This window comes from Poecilia formosa, unplaced genomic scaffold, assembly GCF_000485575.1.
Source record: "Poecilia formosa unplaced genomic scaffold, Poecilia_formosa-5.1.2 Scaffold106, whole genome shotgun sequence".
Taxonomy (NCBI): Eukaryota; Metazoa; Chordata; class Actinopteri; order Cyprinodontiformes; family Poeciliidae; genus Poecilia; species Poecilia formosa.
The window spans coordinates 1,881,969-1,908,030 of record NW_006800045.1 but is presented as its reverse complement, the minus strand read 5'-3'; the positions used below and the strand labels follow the sequence as shown (position 1 = coordinate 1,908,030).

At 36.2% G+C, this 26,062-nt stretch overlaps 1 protein-coding gene and 1 long non-coding RNA gene across 13 annotated transcripts in view; one reads left to right on the top strand and one right to left on the bottom strand.

Annotated features, from left to right (window-relative positions):
* ripor3 (RIPOR family member 3) overlaps nucleotides 1–26,062 on the bottom strand; it is a 37,214-nt gene that overhangs the window by 7,658 nt on the left and 3,494 nt on the right. For 2 of the 11 annotated variants that reach the window (XM_016675135.1, XM_016675132.1), the window contains 16 exons: nucleotides 17,842–17,914; nucleotides 11,399–11,542; nucleotides 9,446–9,544; nucleotides 7,969–8,121; nucleotides 7,240–7,318; nucleotides 7,135–7,158; nucleotides 6,983–7,036; nucleotides 5,437–5,586; nucleotides 4,831–4,894; nucleotides 4,706–4,749; nucleotides 3,931–4,056; nucleotides 3,278–3,423; nucleotides 1,837–1,963; nucleotides 962–1,116; nucleotides 420–599; nucleotides 23–113 (listed from right to left, as the gene is read on the bottom strand). In XM_016675135.1, the coding sequence (XP_016530621.1) occupies nucleotides 23–113; nucleotides 420–599; nucleotides 962–1,116; nucleotides 1,837–1,963; nucleotides 3,278–3,423; nucleotides 3,931–4,056; nucleotides 4,706–4,749; nucleotides 4,831–4,894; nucleotides 5,437–5,586; nucleotides 6,983–7,036; nucleotides 7,135–7,158; nucleotides 7,240–7,318; nucleotides 7,969–8,121; nucleotides 9,446–9,544; nucleotides 11,399–11,406 (1,500 nt within the window). In that variant the 5' untranslated portion in view covers nucleotides 11,407–11,542; nucleotides 17,842–17,914. Of the gene's footprint in view, nucleotides 1–22; nucleotides 114–419; nucleotides 600–961; nucleotides 1,117–1,836; nucleotides 1,964–3,277; nucleotides 3,424–3,930; nucleotides 4,057–4,705; nucleotides 4,750–4,830; nucleotides 4,895–5,436; nucleotides 5,587–6,982; nucleotides 7,037–7,134; nucleotides 7,159–7,239; nucleotides 7,319–7,968; nucleotides 8,122–9,445; nucleotides 9,545–11,398; nucleotides 11,543–13,119; nucleotides 13,276–13,618; nucleotides 13,706–17,841; nucleotides 17,915–19,895; nucleotides 20,002–24,759; nucleotides 24,853–26,062 lie in introns of those variants that run through there. The other 9 variants (XM_016675136.1, XM_007559712.2, XM_016675134.1 and 6 more) reach the window with 8 other exon arrangements.
* LOC103143252 (uncharacterized) overlaps nucleotides 14,035–26,062 on the top strand; it is a 20,425-nt gene continuing 8,397 nt past the window's right edge. For both annotated transcript variants that reach the window (XR_476774.2, XR_001663012.1), the window contains exons 1-2: nucleotides 14,035–14,118; nucleotides 18,821–18,908. This is a non-coding gene — a long non-coding RNA (uncharacterized LOC103143252). The remainder of the gene's footprint in view (nucleotides 14,119–18,820; nucleotides 18,909–26,062) is intronic.

Here is a 26,062-nt window from a genome sequence, read left to right as displayed (position 1 = left end):
AAGGCGATGCAGCGCCACCTACCTGTTGTACTCGCTGCTGCAGAGCAGCACTTTGCATCTCGGTGTCGGTTTCTCCTGATGGATTCTTCCTCAGGATGTCTGGAGTGCTGGACCTGCACAAACATTCACAAACTTATTGAAACTTCATAATTAAGTACAACATTTTAAAATGTACAAAGTGCATACTTTATATTGAAAACAGATTTGTAAAACGAGAAAGCAAATACAACTGAAAAGACTTAAAAATTTAGATATAGAATGGCAATGGTGGAAAGATGCATTTCAATTAAAGAATTTTATTTTATGGAACAATTTCCATGGTAAAGTAAAAAAAAATCACTATAAGCGATATTTATACTAGAAACTAGACAAATACTAAGATTTTGTGTTTTTGCAGTGTAAATCCCTTCCCTTCTCACCTGGGTAAGGTCAGATGAGACGTCGTTTTAATTGTTTCTGCTGATGACGTCTCCGACACGCCTCCCCATTCCTCTTTGTCCACCTTCCCCTCAATGCGCTGCTCCTCTTCCTCTTCAAAGGAAAGCTGAGTCTGACTTCCTGCCAGGCTGGTTGACGGGTAGCTGTGAGCGCGAGTGAGACTGAAAGAAGATTTTACATCAAAAGGTTGTTTTAATCACAGAAAACTCTAGTAACCCTGGCAGAACTCTGCTGGGGTTGCTAGGTAATGGGCGGAACTCTGCTGGGGTTGCTAGGTAACGGGCGGAACTCTGCTGGGGTTGCTAGGTAACGCAGCTGTCTCCTTTGAATGAGGCTTAATCAGGAGGTTTTTGAAACGACTTATTGCCACAAAACTTTTTTTTGTTTTTTTAAACACTTGGTCTGTTTTTAGAAGAAGTAAAAACCCAAATGGAAACGTGTAAAATCTGAATTTTTCATAATAGGTCTTCTTTAAAACTTTATTACATTCAAGAAAACTTATTGTTCTTTACTGGAAGCCTACCTGGGAAGGAACGGACTTTGAGGGCCTGATGTGGCGGAGGTGTGTGACGTGTCGGACAGGTAGCTGAGCAGCGACACGCCTCCTCTGCTAGAACGACTTTTAGCCACCAGAGACGGGAGGGATCCCTCCTGATCCTGCAGCTCACGAACCATCGACTGAAAATAATCAGGTAACATTCGCACAAAGTTGAACCACAAGAGGCAAATGTTTAGTTTTCTCTCTGTGTAAATATTAGTTACACAGGGCAGAAAAAACTGTTTCACTACCTGAAACAGATTCAATAATATGAATTTTAAAAAAAAACTAAACACTTTGGATCCAAGAGAAAGAAAACTGACTGTATGATATTTTAGATCTGGTCATGTTAAAAAAACTTAAGCTACATCCTCTTATTCATGCAGCTTTAGTCCATAGTTAGCATATTAAATATTTACAGTTCATGACAGACTAATTAGTAACTTTATGCACGTGAAGAGTGAGACTGCCAAATTGCAATAAAAATAGCTTGTGAAATAATTTAAATATGTAATTAATTTATTAAAAATGAAAGTATAGAAATAATTTTATATAGTAATGTATGTGTCTCAAAATATATCAATTTTATTTTAAAGCTAATTTTTAACATGAAATAGAAAACTTGGGAGTTGTCTTGAGTTGCTGTTTGAAGCAGCCAATCAGACGTCAGGATTTCTTCTAGCCCCGCCCACTGAGTTGAGTTTGATTGGCGAAGCTGACAGTTTATAATTCATGAAGGAACGTGAAATAAATTATTACATCATGAAATAATTACATCTATGTTGATAAAAAGACGTGTTTCTTAACAGTATGAAATATAATATTTTCATTTTCCCATGTAATTTGTTTGTTGTACTCACTATAAAGTATTTTTCTGTGAATGAAGGCGTATTCGGTGCCGTCCAGCTGTAAACCGAACCCTTCCTGCTTGACACCGACTGCTTGCTAACGGACAGCGGCTTCATCTTCTCACTGCTGTCAAACGGACTGCAAATAAATAAAAAATAAACAGATTATACCGAGTCATTCATAAATATTCAACATACAGTAGGGCTGGATAATCAATGATTGATATCACAACAGACATGTGATCAATATCAATTTGTCTTGCTAAAGGCAAACAAAGGCTATACGAACAAGGTTAAAATGACTTAACTACACAAAATACAATCAATACACAAATACAAAACAAAGAAACAATCATAAAAAGTGTAAGAAGTAATTAAAACCAAATTAATCCTTCACTTAGATGGTAAAACATGGTGGATTAGAGATTAGCTGCTCAACTTCACTGTCAGTTAAGATACCGTAGGTTGGTGGAATTTACCAACTCACTCCTGGCAACTCACCACTCTTTGGTTATCTAGCAACAACCTGTTGAGTAATGTCAAAAACGCAAAATTTTACCAAGTATTTTTGTTTAGTTTATAGCATAAAATATCTTGGGACACTTTAAAAATAAGTTACAAATAACTTTTTATCAAGATATAAGTTTGTTTAAGTAAAGTTCTAGTTCCACTGGCAGATTATGTCACTTATAACAAGACATTTTTGTCACGTTACAAGTAAAAATCTGCCAGTAAAAATAACTTTTTTTACTTAAATGTAGCTCCTAATATTGCTGAGAAGGTTAAGCTAGGTTTGTCCTTTATAATGTGCAATATGATTTTTACACTACAAACTAGATGAAAATACTTGTAACCACATCCCTGTTCAGCCCCACATTTGGCCACGCCCCTCTGTGTTTGGCTCCGCCCACTTTATGGGCTTTTCCCCCCCCCCAAAATTCAGGGGGCGCAGGTTTGCTTTCAACGGGTGCTTAGTCACATTTCAAGGGTTTTGAGTTTTCAATGATTTTCAGTCCAGTACTTGAACATTTTCCGTTTGGTTCCTCATTGCCTGCAGGAGTTTATTCCCATTTCTTTGGCTGAATCTATGAAACTGAATATAAACATATTCCTTCTCTCTGAGGGTCCTGTTTGCTTGTATTAAATGCTTTCATTGTTCTTTTTTCTGCTATGAAGCAAATGTTTCTGCAGCTCGTGTCGAGTAGCTGCGCTTGCATGAGCTGCAGGCCGCACTCATAAGGTGAGAATAAACACTTTGACAACAGTTTGACATATTTTACTCCACAATAAGAGCCAGCTGTTCCCACCAATCTGTGCTGCCTTTTTGAAATTTTACTCCATCCACCTGAATCTTCGCCATCTCCCCGTTAGACCCCTGACATCAGGAACAGATTGAGTGTCTTTCCACCTCGGCGGCGTTTTGATTCATGTTGCATGTCGGGCGTTTGCGTACTTCCAGGTGACCTCCAGCTGCAGCTTGATGGTTCCCAGCTCTGTGATGTCCACCAACATCAGCTGCGGCCGCGCCACGAAGAAGTCCACGCTGGCGCACGTTACCATGCCAACCAGCAGCCAACCCAGGCCCTTCGCCTCCATCACCTGATTGGATGGAGTACAAACAGGCACACAGGTTTCACAGTTAATTTTCTTTCACACAAACAAACTTGAAGAGTACATATTCAAAATCCACTTTATCTCTTGAATATATTTTGTGTACTTTGAGTTTCTAGGAATGCAGCATAGATACATTTATCTTTTGTTTAGATCATATTTTTCAATTCCCTATTGCATTTTTTTTATAATTACGTCACAGCATGGCATCATATTCCAGTGAGGTAAAAAACCGTCAGTTTTCCTCCAGTTTGGCTCAAAAACTGAACCAGAGAGCAGTGAGACTGATGTGAGCACACACAAACATTCGCTCTGGTACAAACTCAACTCGGATAAACTCTTCCTCTGCTCACTCTCATTTGACCCGCCTTTCACAAAGTAAGGTTTTTTCAACAAGAAAACAACTTCATAACTTAAAGTCAATCACAAACAGTTTTCATCTAATCTGAGTTTCTGATATTCATCACTGATGAAGATCAGTCCTTCAGCACCAACCTTGATTTCAAAGTTATGGTACACGTGGGGGAGGAAGACCATCTCCTCTTCATCCCAGGACTGAGAGTCGTCTGACTCGATCCTTCCTCTGATTTTCCATCTCTGCCGTCCCAAACGCACCACCACCTGGTCATGTGACGACAGGAGCGCATCAGCTTGGAATAAAACATGTTTATAACTGGATTTAATCCAAAACAGAAGCAGAGAAATGCACAGAACTCCAAACAACAATTTAAGGTGTAAAATAAGATTCCAGCCTAACGTTTTGCTTAAGCAAATTTAAACCTAATGAAACATTTAGTTGCTATTAAGCTATTAGAAACTCTCCTGTCTTAAACGTTAGTAGATCTTGAGAGCTTGATGATCAAAAACCAGATGTTACTACTGACAGAAAAGCAGAAGAAGATGACAGGAGGTGGTAGGAGGAAGATGGTATGGCATATTTTTTTATATTTCTATTATACTCCATTTCAAACCTGTCTGAATTGATCCTTTTTCTTTGTGCCATGTCATTTTAGTGTGTTGCAAAACACTCTGATCAACTGTTTTTAATTTATTCTTTATGAATAAAAATCACTTCACATCAACAAATTGACACAATTTGTTTATGTTACTTTTGACTCACTTTCTTCTACATTTACCAACTTTAGCTCTAATTTCAAAGTGAATCAGAGGGAATGTAATTCCTGCAGCTCCTTCCCACGTTATTATTGATCTTTATCTTCCCTTTAAGCCAGTGGGATCCAGATGTTCAGTGTTTTAGGGGGAATCTCACCTCGTATTGGTCTCCAGGGCAGAGCCGAGCGAAGCCGATCAGTCCTGTAAATGGAAACGTGTGTTTGGACGAAGGACTGAAAGACGATGCGAAGTCGATAAACTGCGGTCTGCTACAGGACTCACCCTTCATTTTGATGTGCAGCTCTCCGAGGAGGATTTCCAGATCTCCCTCCATGGTCGACATGTCCTGAACGGAGCAGCGGCAGGAAGGAGGAGGGAAAATCAGGAGGTTCAGCTTCATTCTACACTTCGTTTTAACGTATAAACACAGTCAGACGTACATGCAGGTATACAAAAAATGATTGCAGTTAAACTCTAATCCCCATATATGGAAAGAAACACTGCAGTCATCTAATCATACCTTTGTCACAACACGTCAAAGACAAAACTGAATTACTTTTTACTAGAATTTATCTTTTATTAGCTTAAGTAGCTACTGAACAAGACAATTCTTTGCTCAATTACTCTTCAGAATAATCTATAGATTACTAAAACAATCACTTGTAACAGCCCTGGAATCCTATATCCTGTTCTTGTTGCTTCAAAGTTTTTCTAGACCTGCAAAATCTATAAATGCACAAAAAATGCATAAGAAATGCACGTTGTGTGCATTTCTTTCTACAACACAAACTTGTGAGTCCCTTCTATGCTTCAGATTGACTACATGGTTCCTATAAACGCTTTGCATGTTTGTTCTACCGTAGATCAGGAGCAAACCGTCAGCAGTACCTGCAGGCTGTGCCGGTGACTGCGGCCGAGCTCCAGCAGACTCTCCCTGGAGGCTCTGGTAGACGGGGACAGAGAGAAGGCCCTCTTCATGTTCACCGCTCCCTGGCACAGCTTCCACTGAACGCAGTACGTCTCGTACAACTCCTCCACCTGCGGAGACAAACAGAAATCACCCCTCAGTCATGACGGTTCAACAGCAGACAATATTTTCTATCACATGGATCTTCAAAATCTACAAAAACATAAAGTATGAACACTTAAAGGGGGGCTGTATTAAGAAAAATTCACATTTTGCACATTTCTGTTCTACTATTTGGGTGTCTTACTTTTAAAAACAGCCCAAGTGTTTAAAAAACATCAACACATTGATGTTGTGGCAACAAGTTAATGTTTTTTGGTGTTTGGAAACAGAGTCATTTAAAAAATCTGGTGAATTTAATGCCACAAATCAGCAGGCACTGCCCCTGACCTAGTAACCCCAGCCCGTTACCTAGCAACCCCGTGGAGTTCCGCCCGTCACCTAGCAACCCAAGCTGAGCTCTATCACACTTATTGGGCGGGAACCAATCTGGCTACTTTTTAAACACATTTGGTTGGGAAAAAAACAGCGTTGGGCAGGTTGTTAAAATTTGGGCAGCTTTTCACAACATTTAGTGGGATTTTGAGGAAGAGGCTAGAGGAAAATTCTTTAGAAATAGTATTCATTGTGTGGCAGGAAAGCACAAAATGTTCACTAAAACGCTGCGCTATTAGTCCTGTCAGGATAACATATTTTTTTGAAATGTGTTATCATGAACATTTAACACTGTAACTGGAAGTCATTTTAAATATCCAAAATAAATAAAACAACAGGAGAAATAAAGTTACAAAGTCTCTAAAACAATTGATCTTTCAAAGATGGTCTAGTTGAGACCAAAACATCAAACTGAAGACTTTTATCATCCAGTTTGTGATAGAGAGAGAAAAGAGAAAATAAATCAGGCAGATGGAAATTAAGTTTCATTTAATATATCATGCTGTTAATCATTATTGCACTTGTTATTTTGAAATATCTAGAATCTGACATCAACCATTACTCACTGGCTAATCCAGTATCACTATGTAGCATTAGCAGTGAGTACTGCAAAACTGAAATCCCAGCACATCATGACTTAAAAGGAAATAGAGCCAAAAAAACACAAGTCTTGTTGTATTCAAAGAGTCAAGTCCTTTACATCTGGTTCCGACTGCTGAATTCTTGCTGGTTGTGCAGGAGGCTCCACTTCTATTTTTCAAAGATGTACGGTTGTATAATTGTTGTATAATCTGTTTGTAGCCATTTTCATAAGTGAATGTAAACGTTGAGTTGGGGGGGCAGCAGAAGATTATATTGATTTAAAGTGACAAGACGCAGTAAAACAGCTCAAAATAGACAGAACTGAGCAGAATAAAATCTCATTATTCAGGAATGATTTAATGCAAAAAACGTAATGAACCTGTTTTGTATAATCCTACTCTAACCTGTTGAAGGAGGCATAATAGGTCACCTTTAAACAACATAGTTTACCTTGCTCATTTGAAACTCTAATCGTCGGATGTACCTCTCCAATGCTTTAATCTCCTGTGAAAACAGAGTTTATACGACATGTTATCTTATTTTCTTCTTTACCAGTAAATCAAAATATCATGAAGGTAAACAACTCATGAAAACATTTTTACCTTTTCCAGATCGTATAGAAATGCCTGGAAATGGAAAGAAAATCCATTATTTACACCATGATTGTTACCAACCATACAGAAAACAATGGTTTGAGTTTTTCTCACCAGTCTGGAGTTCCTCTTGGTTTCTCTCTGCTGTGACGACAGGAGCTCCATCTCTGCCTGGTGAACCTCTAAATATTCCCTGCACACAAAACAAGTGAAAATTTAAGTTGTACACACTACGACGTCACAGAAGTCAGTCAACTATTTAGTTATTAGGTCAAAACTAGAACTTAAGTTTTGTTAAAGATCTGAGTTTCTCGCTCAAGGACATTTTACCAGTTAATTGACAAGTAGGGAAGTGAACAAATGACCTTTTTGCTTTAAACGCACCGATTAAAAGGTCCATAAAAATTACTTAAAAATGAATCTGTTTGAAAAGCCAAAATTTGCTTAGGTACTTTCTTAAAACTCATTTATAATAAAACTGAGTGAATCTGGTTTCAGCCCAGAATTCAGATTTAATGCAACTTCTACAGCTATTAAAAATGTTTATTTGACCTTTTGAGTGCATTTTCCTTCGTTGTTTTGGTACATTTAAGACTAATAGCAGACTGCCCAGATCAGCTTCAGCCATGCACATGATTGATGCTATCGCCACCTGCTGCCACAGTTTGGGTATTGCTGCATTTTTTCTTTAAAATGTCATTGTAATGAGATTAAATCAACCACTTACGATATTCTGTAAATTAATGTCTAATTAAATAAATCAAAGTTACGCATCTTAAGCAGCTGGTTGCATTTCTGGTGTTAAACCATAACAGACTGTGAAACATGTCGGTTTCTACATACTTGAGTCCGCTGCGAAGTGCTTGGAAAACCCTGTCCACCTGCTCCGGCTGCGACCAGGTAGCGGCCGACCCTCGGCGGGGGGAGAGGTGCATTCTGGGAGGTTTACTTCCCATTGTGGCTTTGGAGCGGAAAGAACCACGTATTGAGGAAGACCTGAAAACCAGAACAAAATGATCAAAAAAACAAACAAAAAAGTATTTAATCTGCAGATTTTCCAGTGGAAAACTGAAACTCGTGAGGGTTTAAGAGTTTTAGTGTTTTGTGACGTTCGTGACATGTTCCTGTTTCCCATCAAAGCCTCGACATGATGGCTCCTGGGAGGCAGACTGAAGAAACGCAGCAGGTTTTACTGAACATTGGCGTTTGTGTACAGTATAAAAACACACAGGAAGTGGCTAACAGCACTGGGATTTTAAACATTTGATTTTGGAACATAAAACCTCTCTGTGCCTCCTGAGGCGGATGGTTTGCATGTCTGCGTTTGTTATTAAAGCGTTTAAGTGTAACGTTTAAATGATTAACTGTGTTCCATGTCTGTATTTTATCATATAAGTTGAATTGTTGCTGAAATATGCCATACAAATAAACTTGATTGATTGAATCTGTTCACCCTCACAAAGGAGTGTAACTGAAAGATGGACAAGTCAAACAGACCAACTATAACACGGCCAGAAATTGGCAAAAAAATGTAAATACAAATTCAATGGGGTGAAATTTCACCAAAAAAAAAAAATTAAGCTTTAACTGAGTCAAACTCAAGGATGAACTTCTGAAATTTAAATAATTTGTAACAGATCTTGTCTATTTGAGCAACACGTTTAAAAATCTGCATCTGCATATTTAATTATGAAAATTTTGAAAACAGTTTAATTTTGAAAACAGTTTAAAAAGGACTCGTTATGCAAATTCCACATTTATGTTTTTCAACTTCCATCTTTTAAAAAACAGCCAAAGTGTTTAAGTTCATGCTTGAGTTTGCGATTTATTGTTGTAGAAACAACAATGATGAGGTCTCTAAACAAAACTGTCCTTTGAAAAAAGGGCTAGTTGAGACAAAAGCACCAGACTGAAGACTTTTATCATCTGGTTTTTGGTAGAAAGAGAAAAAAATGATAAATCATGCAAAAGGAAATTATTGACCTTATTTTAATTCATGTTCAGAAACATCCCACCTGTTGCCACTGATGGCATTTTCTTGGAGTATTTTTGTTTTTGCAACTTACATTTATACTTAGACACCGATTGTTTCTAAAAAGATTTACTGCAGAAACTCAATCCAATCTCATCTCTAAAAGTTGCTTCTCTCAGTTTTATCACAAATAAAATCTATCTCTGCTCATACCAAAAATCATGAAATATTTGTGGCCAGGCATCAAAAACTGACCACATAACTGTCATTATTTTTCTTAATACCAGAGGATGGATTTATTTATTAATCAGTGTTTATTCCAGACGCTTTCAGCTTCAGGTAACTCACCGCGGCCGGCCGCTCAGCGAGCCAAAACCTGTGAAAGAGCGGCTTCTGTGGATCAGACCTCCATCCGACGGCGAGTTGAACCGCAGCTTCACTGACATCCTGCAGCACAAAATCCATTTAAAGAGGAAAAAATGTCAGAGTAGTTCAGATTCTGCATCAGAGAGGTCAAACTCATTTTCATTTTAGGTCATAACATCAAAAACGTCCTGAAAAGGCACAAAATGTTGATAAAACCAATTACTTTTATGTAATTTGGCAGCATAAAAAAACCTTATTTGATTGATAAAATAATAAATAATTATCTTGAAGGATCTATTTATGTGATGCTTTGAGTCTGGGGGGCTGCATAAAAAGTCATGTTGGGCCAGATTTGGCCCCCCAGCCTCATGTTTGACACATATTAAATAAAAACACAGATTCCAGATCAGCTCAAAAGCTGAAGTGAAAAAAGGAAAACAGATTAAAAAAAGAAGTTATTTTATTACAAGTAGTCAAATTAATAAATTTACTTGGATAAACTGAAGTTTATTAAACTGTCATGTTAAACAAAAGTAAATAAATTAACCATGAAAAACCTAATTTGATTACATGCAACAAATTAACTAAATAAAAAAATGGAGTTCCATTTTCTTTTTTTCTGTTTAAAAAACTTCTATCAATTTTGTTTATCTGTTTTATTACGGACCTTTTTATGCATCTGGAATAAAGATTTGATGATGATGATGATGATGGGGAGGATGATAAAGTTTTTTTTTACCCCAAAATGTTTTTTTTTTTTTAATTTTTTTTTTTTAGGTTACCTCAGTTCCGTAATTGACAACAACTTCAGAATGTAATATTTTAATTTTATTTTTTTTATTGTCGTCAAGTGATGTGTAAACAGTTTGCTAATTCCTTTTAGGTTCAATTTAAAAAAATAGAAAAGATTTTATGTATTCCCATCAATAACATGAGTCTGAAAACACCTGCTGTGTTTAGCAAACCGAACATGTTAATTAAAAGCAGATTTGGGTTCAGTAAAATTTGTTTTTTACAAAAGTTGTCTGAATTACAATGAAATTAAAGGAAAAAGTTTCTGTAAAAGTTAAATGTTTGCAGTGGCAGGCCAAATTTGGGCCACACTTTTTAACTTTTCTGGTTTAAACCAACAGCTTTAACCTTTAGAAACAAATCCAGCAAACATTACCAAGATTTTTCCACATTTCAGAGATCCCACCCACTCTGCACAGCAGAGAATCTGACCCACTTTAAATAATTCACTTTTGCATAAATCAGGTTAAAACCTGCAGCTTTCAGCCTAATGTTTTGCTTTTTTGGGTCTAATTGTTTCTCATTGGTCTCATTTGCCTTCAGCAGAAACACCAAAGCTCAAGTATAGAGAACCAGACTGGAGTCAGATGATCCAGAACAGCATCTCTGGACCACATTAACGGAATAATATGGGAAAAGCAACACAAAAGTGTGACCAAAGTCAAGGTTTTGACCCAGTCCTGCAAGATTACAATGACAGAAATGCACATTTTAAATGACTACAGTGCTACAGGTGCTTCTTTTAAAAAAATTAAAACAAAGATTTCAGTTGTTTTCACCTTCACATTTTCCTTTCTATGAGCCAGAGCCCACTTAAAGAGCAAAATAAAAGGCAGTGAAAAAACAACTAAACTCGAACAGAAATGTGTTGACAGAATGTTTGTTTGATGAAGAAACTGTGACAGTAAAGCAAAAAAAAACAAAAAAAACAGAAGCAGAGGGTTTGAAAACGTGAAAGAGCTCAAACTAAGATTACAAATAAAGAGAAATAAATTAAAATGCAAAAGTGGAATTAAGCCAAAATCTGCACTTAATTATATTAAATGTTTTACTTTGCATGTATATAAATAACATAAAAGTAGAAAAAGTCCATGTCCAGAAAACAACAAGCTGTGCAAGACAATCTGTTTGACATCTGCTCACTTTTTCATGTGGGTCGTTGCAGTTTGGTTGGAGCCAAAACAACATTAAAACTTAATTGTAATCATCTGCTTTCCCTCTAAATGAATCCAAACCAAAACTTCAAACATATTCCAGTTCTTCTGCAGAAAATCTTCTTTAAATGTCCTGCAGAAGATTAAAAATAAAACACTTAAAACCTTGGAATAACTGCTGAAACATAAAAAATGTAAAGGTTTATGCGTCGTCTTCATCATGTAAAGGAATGAAACAGATTTCTGTGATTGATGCATTTTTATACAAACGTGATTTTGATTCCACATGGTCGATAATATAGAGATGATTTGTGTGCATGTTGGGTTTTCTCATGCATTTTGTTCAGCAGAAACGCAGCGTGAATTTGTCCCGCAGGGTCGGACTGTTGCAATCCAGGGTCTGAACAAACATCCTGAAGCTCCAGCTTTTCTTTTTTGTGCAACGACTTCAACATTTTAGAGTTTATAAGCAGATAAACTAAATCAAGAACAAACATCCTGGCAGGAATGCCTCATGCTGTCAATGGAAGTAGGTCAGAGCAACCCAGGTCGTAGTCCTGACCCAGAATCCGAGTATACTCCGGACCGGAGGCCAGAAACTGTTTTAAGTAGTCAATAGGAGAGATCAGAACCGAACTTTGTTTGGACGATTTATCATCTTTAAATGTTGATAAAATACCTTTTTTAATGATTGTTTATTTAGAACTTCATCAAACTCGAGGCTCGGGGGCCAAATCCAGCCCGCTGTATACAGCGGGCTGGATCTGGCCACTTGGATTTGGCCACTTTAAATAGCGTTTAAAGTGGCCCTGCAGACTTCAAATGGACGCATAAGATAACAATCAAGTGCTTAAATATTATTTTATGAACCAAATTAAATCAGTTTTCATCTTTTTAATCGGCTCCAGGGAAAATCTGTGCCAAGTTACGTTCTTGTATCCAAATGTGGAGGATTTTTCTGAAATATTTAATAATCTAATTCACCATTAGAAAACTTTTAAACTAATTTGAGTAATAAACTGAAGTTAAATCACTTCAAATAATCAATCAGCATAAAATAATTCAGTTGCTGAACTTCTCTTTCCTACTCTTTTTCTTTTTAGATGTTTTTTGGAAAAATTGTAGGAAATTTAATGGTTCCCCTGAAGATTTGATGCCAAGCTTTGTTATGTGAGATTTTAAACTCTTCCAAGTTTGTTTTTCACAGTTTCAGCTGTTATAAATTTTAATTTGTTCTGACTGAACATGCAGACAAGCCAGGTATGGTGTGCTTCTTCCAAAAATGCAACCATGTAATAATTCTCCCAAATCAAAACATCTTCCTTGCTAGAGTGACATGTTTTCTTGTCTTTCTTGTTTTGAAGACTCAAAGGAACTGTGCATCGTGGTGCGCCACAAAAAGTCAAACTTTCAATTTGGAGTTTAGAGAAGCTACTTTTATCTAATAATCAACAGAATATTTTGCTTTCTGTTGACTTTTTAATTCAAACTTTTTAATTAGCTCATTTGTTTAGGATATGCGTAGTGTGTTGTTTTCTTTGTGTTTCTCAAAAGGAATTTGGGGATTTCCTGCAAACCACCCCATGTGGTTCTGAAGCAGAGCAGCACAGACAGGAGAGGCGGAGCTGTGGTGCGTTGACAGCAGAAGATGAAGCTAAATTAAACAGGAATACAAAGACAACTGGCAAAAATATCAATGCAAACATCTACCGTTTGGAAGAAAGACGAAGGTCAGTAGAACTTGATTTATCCCCGAGAACGAGTCAATGTGGCAAAAACAAAGTGTTTAACATGCCGACCCAACCTCAGCAGAAGATGTTTCACAGAAATAAAGTGACAGAGACGCGTTTGCACGAAAGGATGGATCTGCAGAGGATTAAAAGAAAAAAAAAAAACACAAACAAACTATACATCAGACGCAGCAAAAAAGAAATGACAGTAATAAAATGATCTGATGCGTAAATTTGAGATTCTGTGGCCTTAAAATATGAGTTTTGGAACTATGGAAAGGATCATAGATGTATTTACAAAAAATACATGAATTATTATAATTATCAAATGTCAATTTTTCTAATTAAACAGAAAAGCATGCTTGTGTTTGTTCAGATCGGACGAATCTCCGATCACCATTACTGAGTTTTCAGTAACTTTGACTCATTTGTTGAGTCAAAGTTTATTTAATTTGAAATGCAAAAATAAATCAACTTACAGTTGTCTATCAAATGTTTTATCAGATTAAGTCTGCTTAGATCTTCTTTTAGTGATGTAGTTTGGCCGCCAATCAGCAGAGGGCGCCGCTGATCGTCCTTAAACGGAACCGCTGATTGGTACAGCATCAAAGATGGCGGCCGTAGCTAAACTGTGGTAAATAGAAACGGTCCAAACAAAGATCGGTTTGGGACGTAAGATTAACTTTATGCTGTTCTGTTGTGAAAAACAAACACTCGACAGGCTCATTATGCCATCATCTTATCGGCGCTGATTCACGGCGGAGATGCGTCAACTTCTAAAGCATAAATTACTGATTTGCTACGAAGGCGAGGATGATGCGAGAGAAAGGCGGAGGGATCACCTGCTAACGCCAGGTAGCACGGTTGATTTTTGAGGGCTATCGCAAAGTTTTAACGTTCCTTCAAGAGCCATAACCACGTGTTCAGAGGCGCTACAAGAAGAAGAAGCTGAATAAAAAGGAAAACTAACAAATTAAAGGTAAACTGACCTGACGGCAGAAAGTTTCATCTCAGATTCTGTCCACTTCAATATGGTCCGCATCACTGGCAGTAAACATCTCTCTGTTCATGGTGGATTATTGACACATTTTGACAGAAATTTTGAAATTATTCTAAACATTTTTGAGGTTTTTGGCAGAAATGTTCTCCTTTTTCTTCTTTACAATGACCTGTCGAAGATTCCTGTTTTATAAATTTGTCCAGGTTTAATAATGTGAGAAAACCACAACTTTGTCTGTTTATTCAGTCGGTATTTAACACAGCTGACAAAAACTTTCAAAGATGATGTGCGTTTTAAAATTATGCACATTATGAAAAATTCAGCTCTTCACAGTCAGCCCTTATGATATAAGAGAAAAAGGGTTTTAAGAAAATGCTGATAAGATCAACTTCAGATTAACTCATTAATTAATAACTTGCATTTCATGGATTACAAAAACTGGAAATAGTTTTATGATTTAAAATTTTTTAAGATTTTCACCGATGCGAAAAGTGAAATGAGACATCAACATTCCTCAGGTGATGAAAAGTGTTGCAGGAGGGGGGCGGTGTGCCTGGAAGCAAACTGGGGGGTTTGTGTGGTCCTGAAAAAAATTAGCTTTGACCTTTTAGTGATTTACAGGGTCCCCCATGGTGTGGAGGTCAAAGGTCAGGGCTGTGTGTGTTCGCCAGCGATGTGTTTGCAGGCGTCCATGTGTGGTTGCCGCCACATGATCTGTGCGTCCCTTGTGAGGCTCTGCTGCACACCAACGGCTCCAGACACAAAAACCACTGAAACGGAGGGAATTCGGTTTCTCTGGCGTTTTCCTTCCTCTGTCTGCAGCCTATGGGGCCGTTAAGTTATGTCTTCAGCAGACGCTTTAGCATTAGCTTCCTCTAATTAGTCTGATCGCCTACAAAGTCCCTTTTATCTACTTCCTTCAAACTGTTTTCTCACCATCATTTGTCCCAAAAAAAGGAGGGGAAAAAAAACCCTTTCCAAGTCATTTATAATGATTGAATATAAATATTTACCAAGTCCTTGAAGCAGAAAGATAGATTGCAAGTCATGTTTCCCAAACATTTTTCGAAATGTTGCAAGAAAATTCATGTATTTTGTTCTTTGGTTATTCTCTTTCAAAACAAAATTGCACAAAGCACCGTGTTTTTTTCCCCACTCAGTTTTTAAAACCTGAATTAAAAAAAGTAAACGCAAACTAAACTGATTTTTGATTAACCTATCTAAATCCAAAATAAAAATTCAGAAACAGTTTCTGCAGGTTTCACCAAATTAAGACCTTAAAAATCTGAATTAAGACAATTTAAAACCTTTTTAAGAAAAGTATGAATGGAATTTAAAACCAGTATCTTCACAGAAATACAAGAACTTCATTCAGCCAACTGGTAATAGATTTACAAAAAGAAAAAAGAAAAAGTTATGTATGTTAGCAGCTAGTTAGCGGTAGCCTCAACTGACTCGAGTCACAGAACATTGAAGATGTCTGAGTAAATAAATAAAAATACACAGAACATACAAGACAAGTTAGCAAGTTTCATATATTAAAGTTGGTCTTTAACATATTAAAGGCTAACTTACTTTTTAAAATGTATTTATGACATTTTAAGGTTTTAGTTTTAGATGAACTTTTTAAGGAAACGACAGAAGTCACCAAAGAAGAAGAGTTTGTTCACAAACATGTTAATGTTTGTGAACAAACACTTGAGACTATGATTTGGGGTTCCACCATTAAGTCCCAAATACTATAACCAAATATTAAGCTTTTCCTTAAAATAATATAAAAATGCATGGAATAAAAAGTATTTTTTTTTATTCTTGAAATTGTCATTTTTCTAATCAAATCTTAAGACAAAAACTAAACTTTTATTTTGAAACTGAAAAACTAAAGAATTAACACACATGGATTCAAGACCTATTTTTTTTGTTTTGTTTTGTTTTGTTTTATGAGAAAACTGATTTCATCATTAGTGGCTCTGATTTAATCCAGATCATTAATTGTTTGCTGGTTTCCCAGATTCAGAGGCTCAGATCCAGTTTTAACACCAAAATCATAATTATTCTGGGTTTCTGTGGCATTACCAGCACTCTGACGCTTTATCTATATTTATTTATTTGGTCTAAATCTGTGCAACACAAACCAAACATCTTAAACATCAATTATTTGTCCACAAAGGTTTTTCAGCAGGCTCAGCCAGGGGCAGCCCGTCTGTGAGAAGGACCCCTCATCTAAATCCAATGAAACTTTTATTAATTAAATCTGAATCTCTGCTTTTAGATCATTTCAGACACTCTTCACCTCCAGTTCTGGGCCTGATGAAACATGATTCGCTGGCTCATATTAGAGGAGGTCAAAGGTCACAGATGACTCATGGTCTCTGGGGTGAAGAAATATGTTGTTGTAGATGGAAACTCACACAATTCGTCCAAGAGCGGATTCAGCAGGCCGTGCTTCGTACTGTAAACAACCAATCAGCTTCAATTTGACTGAGTTTTCATTGTTTTAAGTCTTTTCTGTTAATTTTTGGCTTTATTTTAGTTTATGGTTTTATTTATTTACAGAAGTTGTGTTGTTGGAAACTCAAAATGTTAGACGGCAGCTTTAGGATGAGTCTTGATCAGCATTTATCCAGATTTTCAAGAAATCTTCAATGGTCAGTCAGCTATTAGGTACAAAATGTTTGGTGTAGACTTTGTCAATTTATTTTTTACATTTTACTTTTAATTTATTATTCTATTATTAAAAATATTTATTTTTTTGGAGCAAAATTATCACATAAAACATATTACAGTGGAAAATATTGTCAACACAAATTATTCATCTTTAAACATCCAGAATTTTTGCATCGTCTTGCAAGCTCCACATACATCCAGTTACTGTTTTTTAATCAGCTTTTTTTATTTATTAACGAGAAATGACTAAATTAGCTTCTTTTTTTATACCTAGAAAATAAACATAATTCCTCATTTTGGTTTTTGTAAAATCCTTTTTACATTTTGTAAAACAAAACATGAATTCCCAACAACAAATCTGATTGTTTTATTTAATTAAAAAAATAGTTTTTTGGCCTTCATGTCCTTTTGACCAAAGGTTTTCATACCTCTACATTAACCAATACCATATAATAAAGGAAATATATATATACTTTTTTACAAAGTCAGGAGTTTTCCATCATTGCTGGTGTTGTAAATTGATGTCAGGAATTTTTCTTCTGTTATTGTCTTTTTCCATTTTTCCAGGATGTTTTGCTGTACATTGTGTTTGAGGTAACAACCTGGTCTTGTGTTTTCAGACCAAGTCTAAAGATTAAACAACTAAATCTCTCAATTTATTTACATAAACTTTTTCTCCTGCAGAATCCATCTCTGAACATCCAAACATCTCGAATCGGACCAAATGAATTCCTTTTGTTCTTTTTTCCCCAACACAAATCAAAACAACATCCATCTCTGTCCTCTACTAACGTGCCACAGCGACATCTGTTTGAAAGTCGATAGCGATAATCCTCGTCTGATTGTGTTTATCAATAAAAATAGAGGAAAAAATCTGAAAAATGTTGAAAGCTTTGGAATCCAGTTGTGGATTAAAACCAGACTGTTTGTGTTTATCAGACCAACGTCCAGATGCTCAGAGCTGCTAACGTAAAGCTGTTCATATCCGCAGTTTGGTCCGATTTCAGTCAAAATGTTTTCAATTCTCAATGTTACCTCGTTTTTCTGCTCCGTTTGTAATGATGTCAGGGCTCAGAGAGTCACTTTGGTGTCACTTCATCCTCTAAATCTGCAAAAAATAAATCAAGAAATTACACTATTACAATTCCAAAAACTTTCTCTAATTTTTTCACTGCATTTTCTGGTACAAATTAAATTTAGTTGTATTTGTCTAGAGGTTTCATCAAAATTACATGACTACCAAAGGTTTTCCTGTATATATAATATACATTATATATTACACATAAGCTTTTTTTACCATTTAAGAGTCTGAGAAAAATGTTTCAGAGAATCAGATGAAGTGCCAGGAAACTGTGAGATCTTCCAGACTACAATAATGATTACAAGAGTTTTTCACCCTAAAAATAAAAATAAAAACAGGCAAACTAATTTGACTTGAAGAAGTTTGATATTTCCGACTAAAATGCTACTGAGATTGTAAGATAATGTTGGCTGCAATCTTTCTAAAAACAAAACAAAAACAAAAAAACAATAGCTGATTGTAATAAATTTAAACATTGACTAATACAAACTACCTTCACATGTAAGAACAATTTCTAGATTGTTTTTAGATATACCAAATTTCACTTGTTTACTGTAAATGTAGTGTTTATCAGCTGATGTTACTTTCAAGTAAATAAAATGATATGATGCACGTCAATACCACTCTGCATTTCAAATTCCCCTTTTTATCATCTGTTACTCCTGCATGATTAAAATCAATAGCCAACACTAGCAGGATTACAAATGATGCTAATGATAATATGCATGTTACATATACAAAGTATCTTAGGAATGATAAAGCATCTGGTGTGAAATGTTGGTTTTGGGGGCCAAAAATGAAAATCTGCTCAGGACCCCAAAAAGGTTTGGACCGGCCCTGTAAACAGTCATAACCTCCCAATCCAAATCCCAGATTATTTTCTACTGAAGAAAAAGTAAAGCATCTGTTCTTCCCCTGCCCCTTTCTGTACAGGAATAGCTGACAAGTGATGAAGATTTATTTGCCTTTTGGAAGTGAGCAGCAGGATGAGGATTGCAGAGGAAGAGGAGAGGAGCTCTGGGTTTGTAATCACACCAACTCTCTGCGGTACAGCTACCCCCTCTTCATTAACCTCTCTGTCAGCAACAGTTAACCTGTGCCCAGAACATACTGAACACACAAAATAAAATAAAACTTAAAATAAACCACAAAAAGCAGGCTACTTATGAGAACTGTTTGTGTTTTGGAGATAAACAGGCTTCCCATCGTCCCCTACAGCTCATTTTTTGGTAGTATTTCATCAAATTTGTAATATTTTGTCATAGTTAAATCTTTATAAATAAATTTGGGATAAAACCAGGAGTAATTTAAGTAGCCATTAGCCCAACACGGTTCTATATCAGCATAAATGATACAAACCTGCAGAGTAATTAGCATTGAGAGCTAATTAGTCTGTTAGCACAAATCTGACTTGCTAACCAATTAGCAGGTAAATGTGGGAAATGTTACCATTTTTGTGAAAGCGAATCATACAAGTCTATTATAACACTCAGTTCAGTTCCTGAAGCAAATTTTTCTTGAGCTCAAATTAGGTTTGTGTTAGCGTGTAGTGCTAATTAGCAAGCTAAACTAAGGGATGATGTAAATATTTCTCCTGTGTTTTCTGGAAGTTCACAAATCTAACCTGATCAGCATACTGTCCTAAATAACAGATCAACAAGCTGAACTAATAGTTGGAGGCTGCAAAGCTTGCTGTTTATTTCTGTAAGTTAACCACAAAGTACTGCAAAGCTCTTTAAAGTTATTTTAACCACCTTGAAACTTCTCCTGAGACACTTGCTGCATAAATTACTCTCTGCAGTGGAGTTGCTTGATTTAATACACTTTAGGATTTAACAGCGCTTGGAAGAAATGATGGTTGCAGAAAATGTTTTACACAACACTTGAGGGTTGTTAGAATATACCTGAACTCATTTGTAATGTTTGTTCCAGAGGAAAACTGATATATCACAGCATTTCATGGGAAGACCTGATGGGGCTTCCAAGCCTAAATAAAAACCTCACTTACTTTGACATGCATGTTCTTCATGTATGGGAGGGCACCGATTGGACTAAATCAGAGGGAATTTATGTTTTGCCACTTGTTGAAATGCGATTTAGAGCAGGAAACTGTTCTAAATAAATAGAAAGCAGGTGATTGAATATGTTTTCTGTCAGCTGATTGGTACCTGGCTGCTCACCTGTTCCAGGTCATACCTGTCATTTACTCGAACCATTTCAGCTGCCTTCAGCTGACTGTCATTGTCAAGTTTGCATAAACTTTTGCGTATAATCTACATCCCTCTGCTCTGAGCTCTGAGCACAGCTGCACATGTTACTGAACTAAGACTTATTTATCTGATCCATCTTGAATAATCAAGTTCTTGTGTTTATATTCAGTTTGTGATCCCATCTTGTTTTAATATTCCTTCTCTTGGACCTTTTTAAAAATCCAAAGCATAAATCAGACTTGAACAAAGCTCCATTCCTCCCCTAAATCTAACATCAGGCTCCAAAAACAGGAGTTGTGCCAAGAACCAAAGTTTGTATTGTTTCATATAAAACACATGGCGAAGCCAGCAGATCAGCACTTTTTAACATCGCTATAAATTAGAACAGTTTTAAGCTTAAATAATAAAAAATAAACTAGATTATTGTTATGGGACTTATTTTTAAAATGAGATGGCGATTGGCAGATGCTGCAGGATGCATGGAAACTAATGGTTCACAAAACTTTAAGCTACTTCCTTGAAGCTTATCGCAGCATCTGGAAAAATCACACATGGATCTGGAATAAAACTCTGCTTCAGCTGCACAGATTCAACAGAAATTACAGGTGTTACTCCAAACCCAAGCAGTGCAGGTGGGTGTGATTATGTAAAGATGTCAGGAATTTGGGAATTCCCTAATTCATATTCGGACTTAAACTCCATTCAGCTTCCTTTAACTCTGCAGTTTGGATAATAATCTCTTCAGATGATAGGAGGCAGCTTTGTGTCTCAGAGTCCAAATGTGATACAAGAAAACAAGACTGAACAATAAAAAGAAAACCGATTTTACAGAGACAATACCAGGTGAATTAATAGGGAAAAATATCCAAATAGATCCACGATTAGTTGTAACAACAAACCTTATTTCAGATTTAAAAAACACTTTTGGCTGTTTAATTCGATAACTTTAATTTAAAAAACATTCTACAGGAAAATATGATTTTTGTTTTCAAGAAGAAACAGTGAAACTTATTGTTTTGTCCCAAATATTCAAACGAGAAAATTAATTACACAACAATAAATTACAGTTGAACATAAAAGACTTTTTGGAAATACGTTCAACTTCTGAATCTTATTTTCTTTTTTTTTTCTTTTTTTTGTTAAAGTACCTGAAGAAAACAAAATTAATAGAATATAGTTTTTATTTTGTTTTATTATTATTTATTTTTAAGATTGAATATATTTAGCACCCGATCCAGTAGATGGCGGTAATGCACATCTAAATGTTGCTTGCCAACTGCCATAAAAAAGCAGAAGAAGAAGAAAAGGCTAAATCCTCACTGACGTATGCTAGGTACTACAAAGCTAACTCCGTCACGCAAAATGTAATTTTTTAACATTTATTAACATTCATCCCCCTCAACCACTAAACACGTGGTCTGCTTTTAGAAACAGTTGAGACCCAAATGGAAGTACAAAAATTAGCAAAATGTGAATTTTGCATAATCGGTCCCTTTTAAAATCTACAAGTCTTGTTGTTTGTAGTTGTTAGAGTTTTTACAGGACAGATAGAAAACAACTGAGCAAACATGTTTTGTCAGCACAACTTGGTTTTGCATTGTTCCAGCTGAACAAACCACAAAACCGCTGGGGAATTGTTGAAAAGCCTCAAACCAGCTGACAGCCATGGTGGTGGGAGGCTGATGATTTGGACTTGTTTTGTCTCCATCTTGTTTTTTGTTTCTAATGCTGATGTTTGGCCCAAACTGGCTCATAATCACAGCGGCAGAATGGCTGAAAAAGATTCATGTATAGAAACTGAAGTCTGGAAAACTCAAAGGACTGAAGCAATGCTGCAAAAAACAGTGGTGGCTTTCTGAGAAATAATCCTGCTAAAGGGGATCTACACTGTTGGATTCAACTCAGTTCAATTCTAAAATACTTGATTGGCCCCAAAGGGAAATTAAATAGATTTAAATAGATTTATTCTAGGTTTTGGCTTGTTTTTTTTTTTTTTTACTGGGATTTTCCTGGAAGCCCTTTGAGGAAAAAAAGAGCCTCATGTTTGAAACATTTTCAAAAGTTACACACATGTTTTAGCAGTTCAGGTTTCTGCAACCTGTTCTTATTTTGTTCTTAAGTCACCATTTGCAAAACGTTCATTTTTCCACTTCACATGACTGACTTCACTTGTCATAATATAAGCCAATGAAAGGCCTGTGTGTCTGTCTGAATCTTCACCCGAGTGTGAAATGGAAATTCTCTCCCAAGTCAGGTTTGCAGTCCGGAGTCGAGCCAGAGAAATAAAACGTTTCACCACGTTCAGCCGTGTTCAGGGACGTTTTTTTCTTTCTTAGCGAAGAATAACTTCTATTAAAAAAATATTTATCACCCAAGTGAGTCTCTTCTTGATGCCAGTTAAGCTGAGATCACTGATTAAAATTTAAAGTAATGTTAAAGAAATGAAGCAGCCATGTTGTAGCAGTAGAACTAACTGACCAAACGTAGCAGAGTCCCGCATGGGTTGCTAGGTGACGGGCTGGGGTTGCTAGGTGATGGGCTGGGGTTGCTAGGTGATGGCCCAGTGCCAGTGGAATGTCAATTTTGCATAACGAGAACGGGTCCCCTTTAAATCCACTTAACTGTAGTAAATTTACAACTTCTCTAGGGTAATTTCCAAAAAAAGAAAACACATTTTCTGGTAATTTGTTTATAAAAAATATATAATTTTCTGTTTTCCATTTTTAATCTGAAAAATTCAGTCATGAAAAAATTAAATATACTAATGGGAAAATGTACTAAATGTTTTTACGAGTACGATAACTTGGCTGAATAATTGCACAATAACCTTAAAGCAAGACTTTGTTAAAAAACCTTTCCAGAAAATTAGACTTCAGTATTAATTATTTATTATCTTTCTAAACAGAGTTCCCATTATAATTGCTACATGTACTGCTTTAGACCTGCCTGTTGAGCCTCATCGGACACATTAAAAATAACAAGGAAATCACACGTTTCTCTGTCTTTTCTGGCCATAAAACTTGATCGTTAGTAAGTGAACACTATGAGCTCTGCTTTCGCTCATTTATGACAGAATTATAGCAGCAGTTTGCACCCTGGCCACTTTTCTCCGCCGTCATTTTAATGTGAAGTACAACGTGCGCCTTGTTCAGTTGCTTAACTATAATTGCTAAAATGTCAGCTGGATGCCAAATTTTCTGTTGACTAAAATGTCTAAAATCAGAGCTACTAAAACATTACTTTTCTTTACTATTTGCAATACCTTGAGACGCTGTAAGACTCCATATTTATTGATAAACAATTTGTTTAATTTATGCATTATGTCAGCAAAAGGGTCTAAAACAACACAAGTAAAACTAATTTGAGGCAGATTTTAGCTCTAAATTAGCTATATATTTTTGGAAACATATTTTTTTAAATAAGTAAAACATGTTTACTTGGCTGGTGACCCAGCTCAGGAAGATTATTCAAGAGATTTTTCTCTTCAGATAGTTGAACCATTGAGCAAAGACTTCTGACTTTTGGGTCAGATTTTCCTTCACCTCAACAGACTGCAGCGATGCCTCCAATATGGCAGTCTTGATATTTATCTATCTATTCATCTCTCACTTCACTGTACACTGCTAATTTGCTAATGCTAATAATCAGCTAATTTTTTTGTTCAGCACTTTTGCTAACTTTGAAAGCAAAGCGCAAATTGTTTTGTAAGCTTTCACTTGAATAAAGTTTGACATTTTTCTTAAAGTTTTGGTTATCAATTGTTATGAATTCGTCAAGTAGTTCTACCTTTATATTCATGCTTTTATTTTGAAATCTGTTTACACTGCAGCTCCGTTTCCTCTCCCCACATTCTGCACCTGTGATGTGGTGCAGCAGATGACGTGAGGTATCACCATGGCTGATGCGTTAGCATTAGCTTCTGCTAAATGTTATGTTGATGTAGCCAGTTAGCGTTAGCAGAGCTAATGTTTATGAGTGGTCCTTGGGGGTTAACGCAGCTAGCTTTTTGTGGAAAGAGTGACACCATGTTGCAGATGTAAAACTACAACATGGTGAACGACGCAACAAAATGGCTGCCTTTCTACACAGTGGATTGAGTCTGAACCAGTTCCAAGGAGGAGCGAAAGGCAAAAGCGAGAGTCCAATTACTGAATAAATAAAATTCATAAAACTGGTTCTGATTATGTGGCATCAGGCTAACGGGCTTCAACAGAACAGAAAAAGTCCAACCAATTTCATAAAACTGACAGAGATCAACAACAGAAGTCTGTGTGAAAGCCTTTTTTTCGTCCATTAATAATAACAATAGTGCATAAGTCTATTTACCTTGAACTGGGGGTTTTATTCCCAGGAATTTTTACGACATTCTTGTTTTATTAGTCAGTGCAGCGGAGAGCTGACAGGACCCCCTCGGAGGATGTCGAGACGGTGTCAGAGAGTTCAGAACCGCATCGTATAAAACACAACCCAGTGAATCTGACAGAGTTTCCCTGACTGCTTATATAAAATGTAAATTATCCTGAAGGGAAAGTCCAACCCCATATACGCTGAACATGTGGATTTATGATTGGCACGCCTGACCAAAACCAGTTTACACACCAGCTGAGCTGAAGGGAGTGGAGAGGCTCGGTGCAAAAAGTCGACAATAGAAAAAAAACTCACTCTGACTTTAGCCTGTAAAGAGCTGAACTGAGACAATGAAAGTCCAGACAATGCAGCTAAATCCTTCAGCTGATCCAAAACGCTCCAGGAGTTCTGATGAAAACCAAAGAGACCACAGCCACAGTAAAGTTCAAACGATTAATCGGATTAATCGATTATTGAAAAAACTGTCAGCAAATTTAATAATCATTTAATCGTTAACTGGGTTATAAAGACTCAAAGAAATATATTTGCTGAAAGAGCGACATAATCAGAGCAGCAATTAAAACAAAACTGTACAAATAATATATAAGTTTTGCATTTAAGATAAAAATATTTTTATGTTTACCTGAAACTGTGATACAGTTTAGTTTCACCCAGAGTGCTATATTATTGCATTTTTGGCTGTAAAATGTTTGTTTTCTTATTTAGAAAAGGAATTGAATTGTTTATTTGCACTTTTTAAAAATCTTGTGAAGTTAATTGAAAAATATGTAGAAAGTGCCCATTTTTAATCTGATTAATCGTCTGAGTAATTGGTAGAATAATCGATTACTAAAATAAAATAATCCTCTAATTTATGTCCTTTTTGATAAAAAAAGTTTATAAACTATTTTTTTCTTCCAACTACTTTTCATTCAAAACTCTTGTTTATATTAACATTTGAATTGTTAATTTTACATTGGAAATAAAAGACAAACTAATAATAAATAACTTTTTTTACTCGAAACATTTGTTTTTATGAATAAACTGAATTGAATTGAAAATTTGTTTGAAAACTGAATCAGTTTGTTGTTCAGATTGATTATAAAATCCAGAAAACTGCACTAAAAAATTAACCTGCGGAAACATTTTTTTTCATAAAATCTGGACAAAACAGGAGAAATAAACTCTATGGCTGAACATTTCCCTCTCCTTCTGACATTCCTCTCTTTTTAGCATCAATTACACACTCTATTAAAGTGCAAAGGATGCATCCACAAACATAACAATCAACACGTGTCAGGGGGGCAATAAAAGCAAGACAACAGCCCTGAAGACCTGCACGCTTCATTAGAGCACAATGGCAGCCAGTAATAACCTCCTAATGGGCTTTGAGAAAGATCCCTCACCTCTAACTGCTGCTGCTAAAAGTCTGAGCCAGTTTGTGTGAATCCAACGGAGGCGCTGTCATTCCCCAGAGATCGTTTCACTAAACCTGCAGTACGAACTGCAACGGTTCAGCGAAACGCAACAGAGGACAGGAGGAATAAAGGATGCAGGATAGGAGGAATAAAGGATGCAGGATAGGAGGAATAAAGGATGCAGGATAGGAGGAATAAAG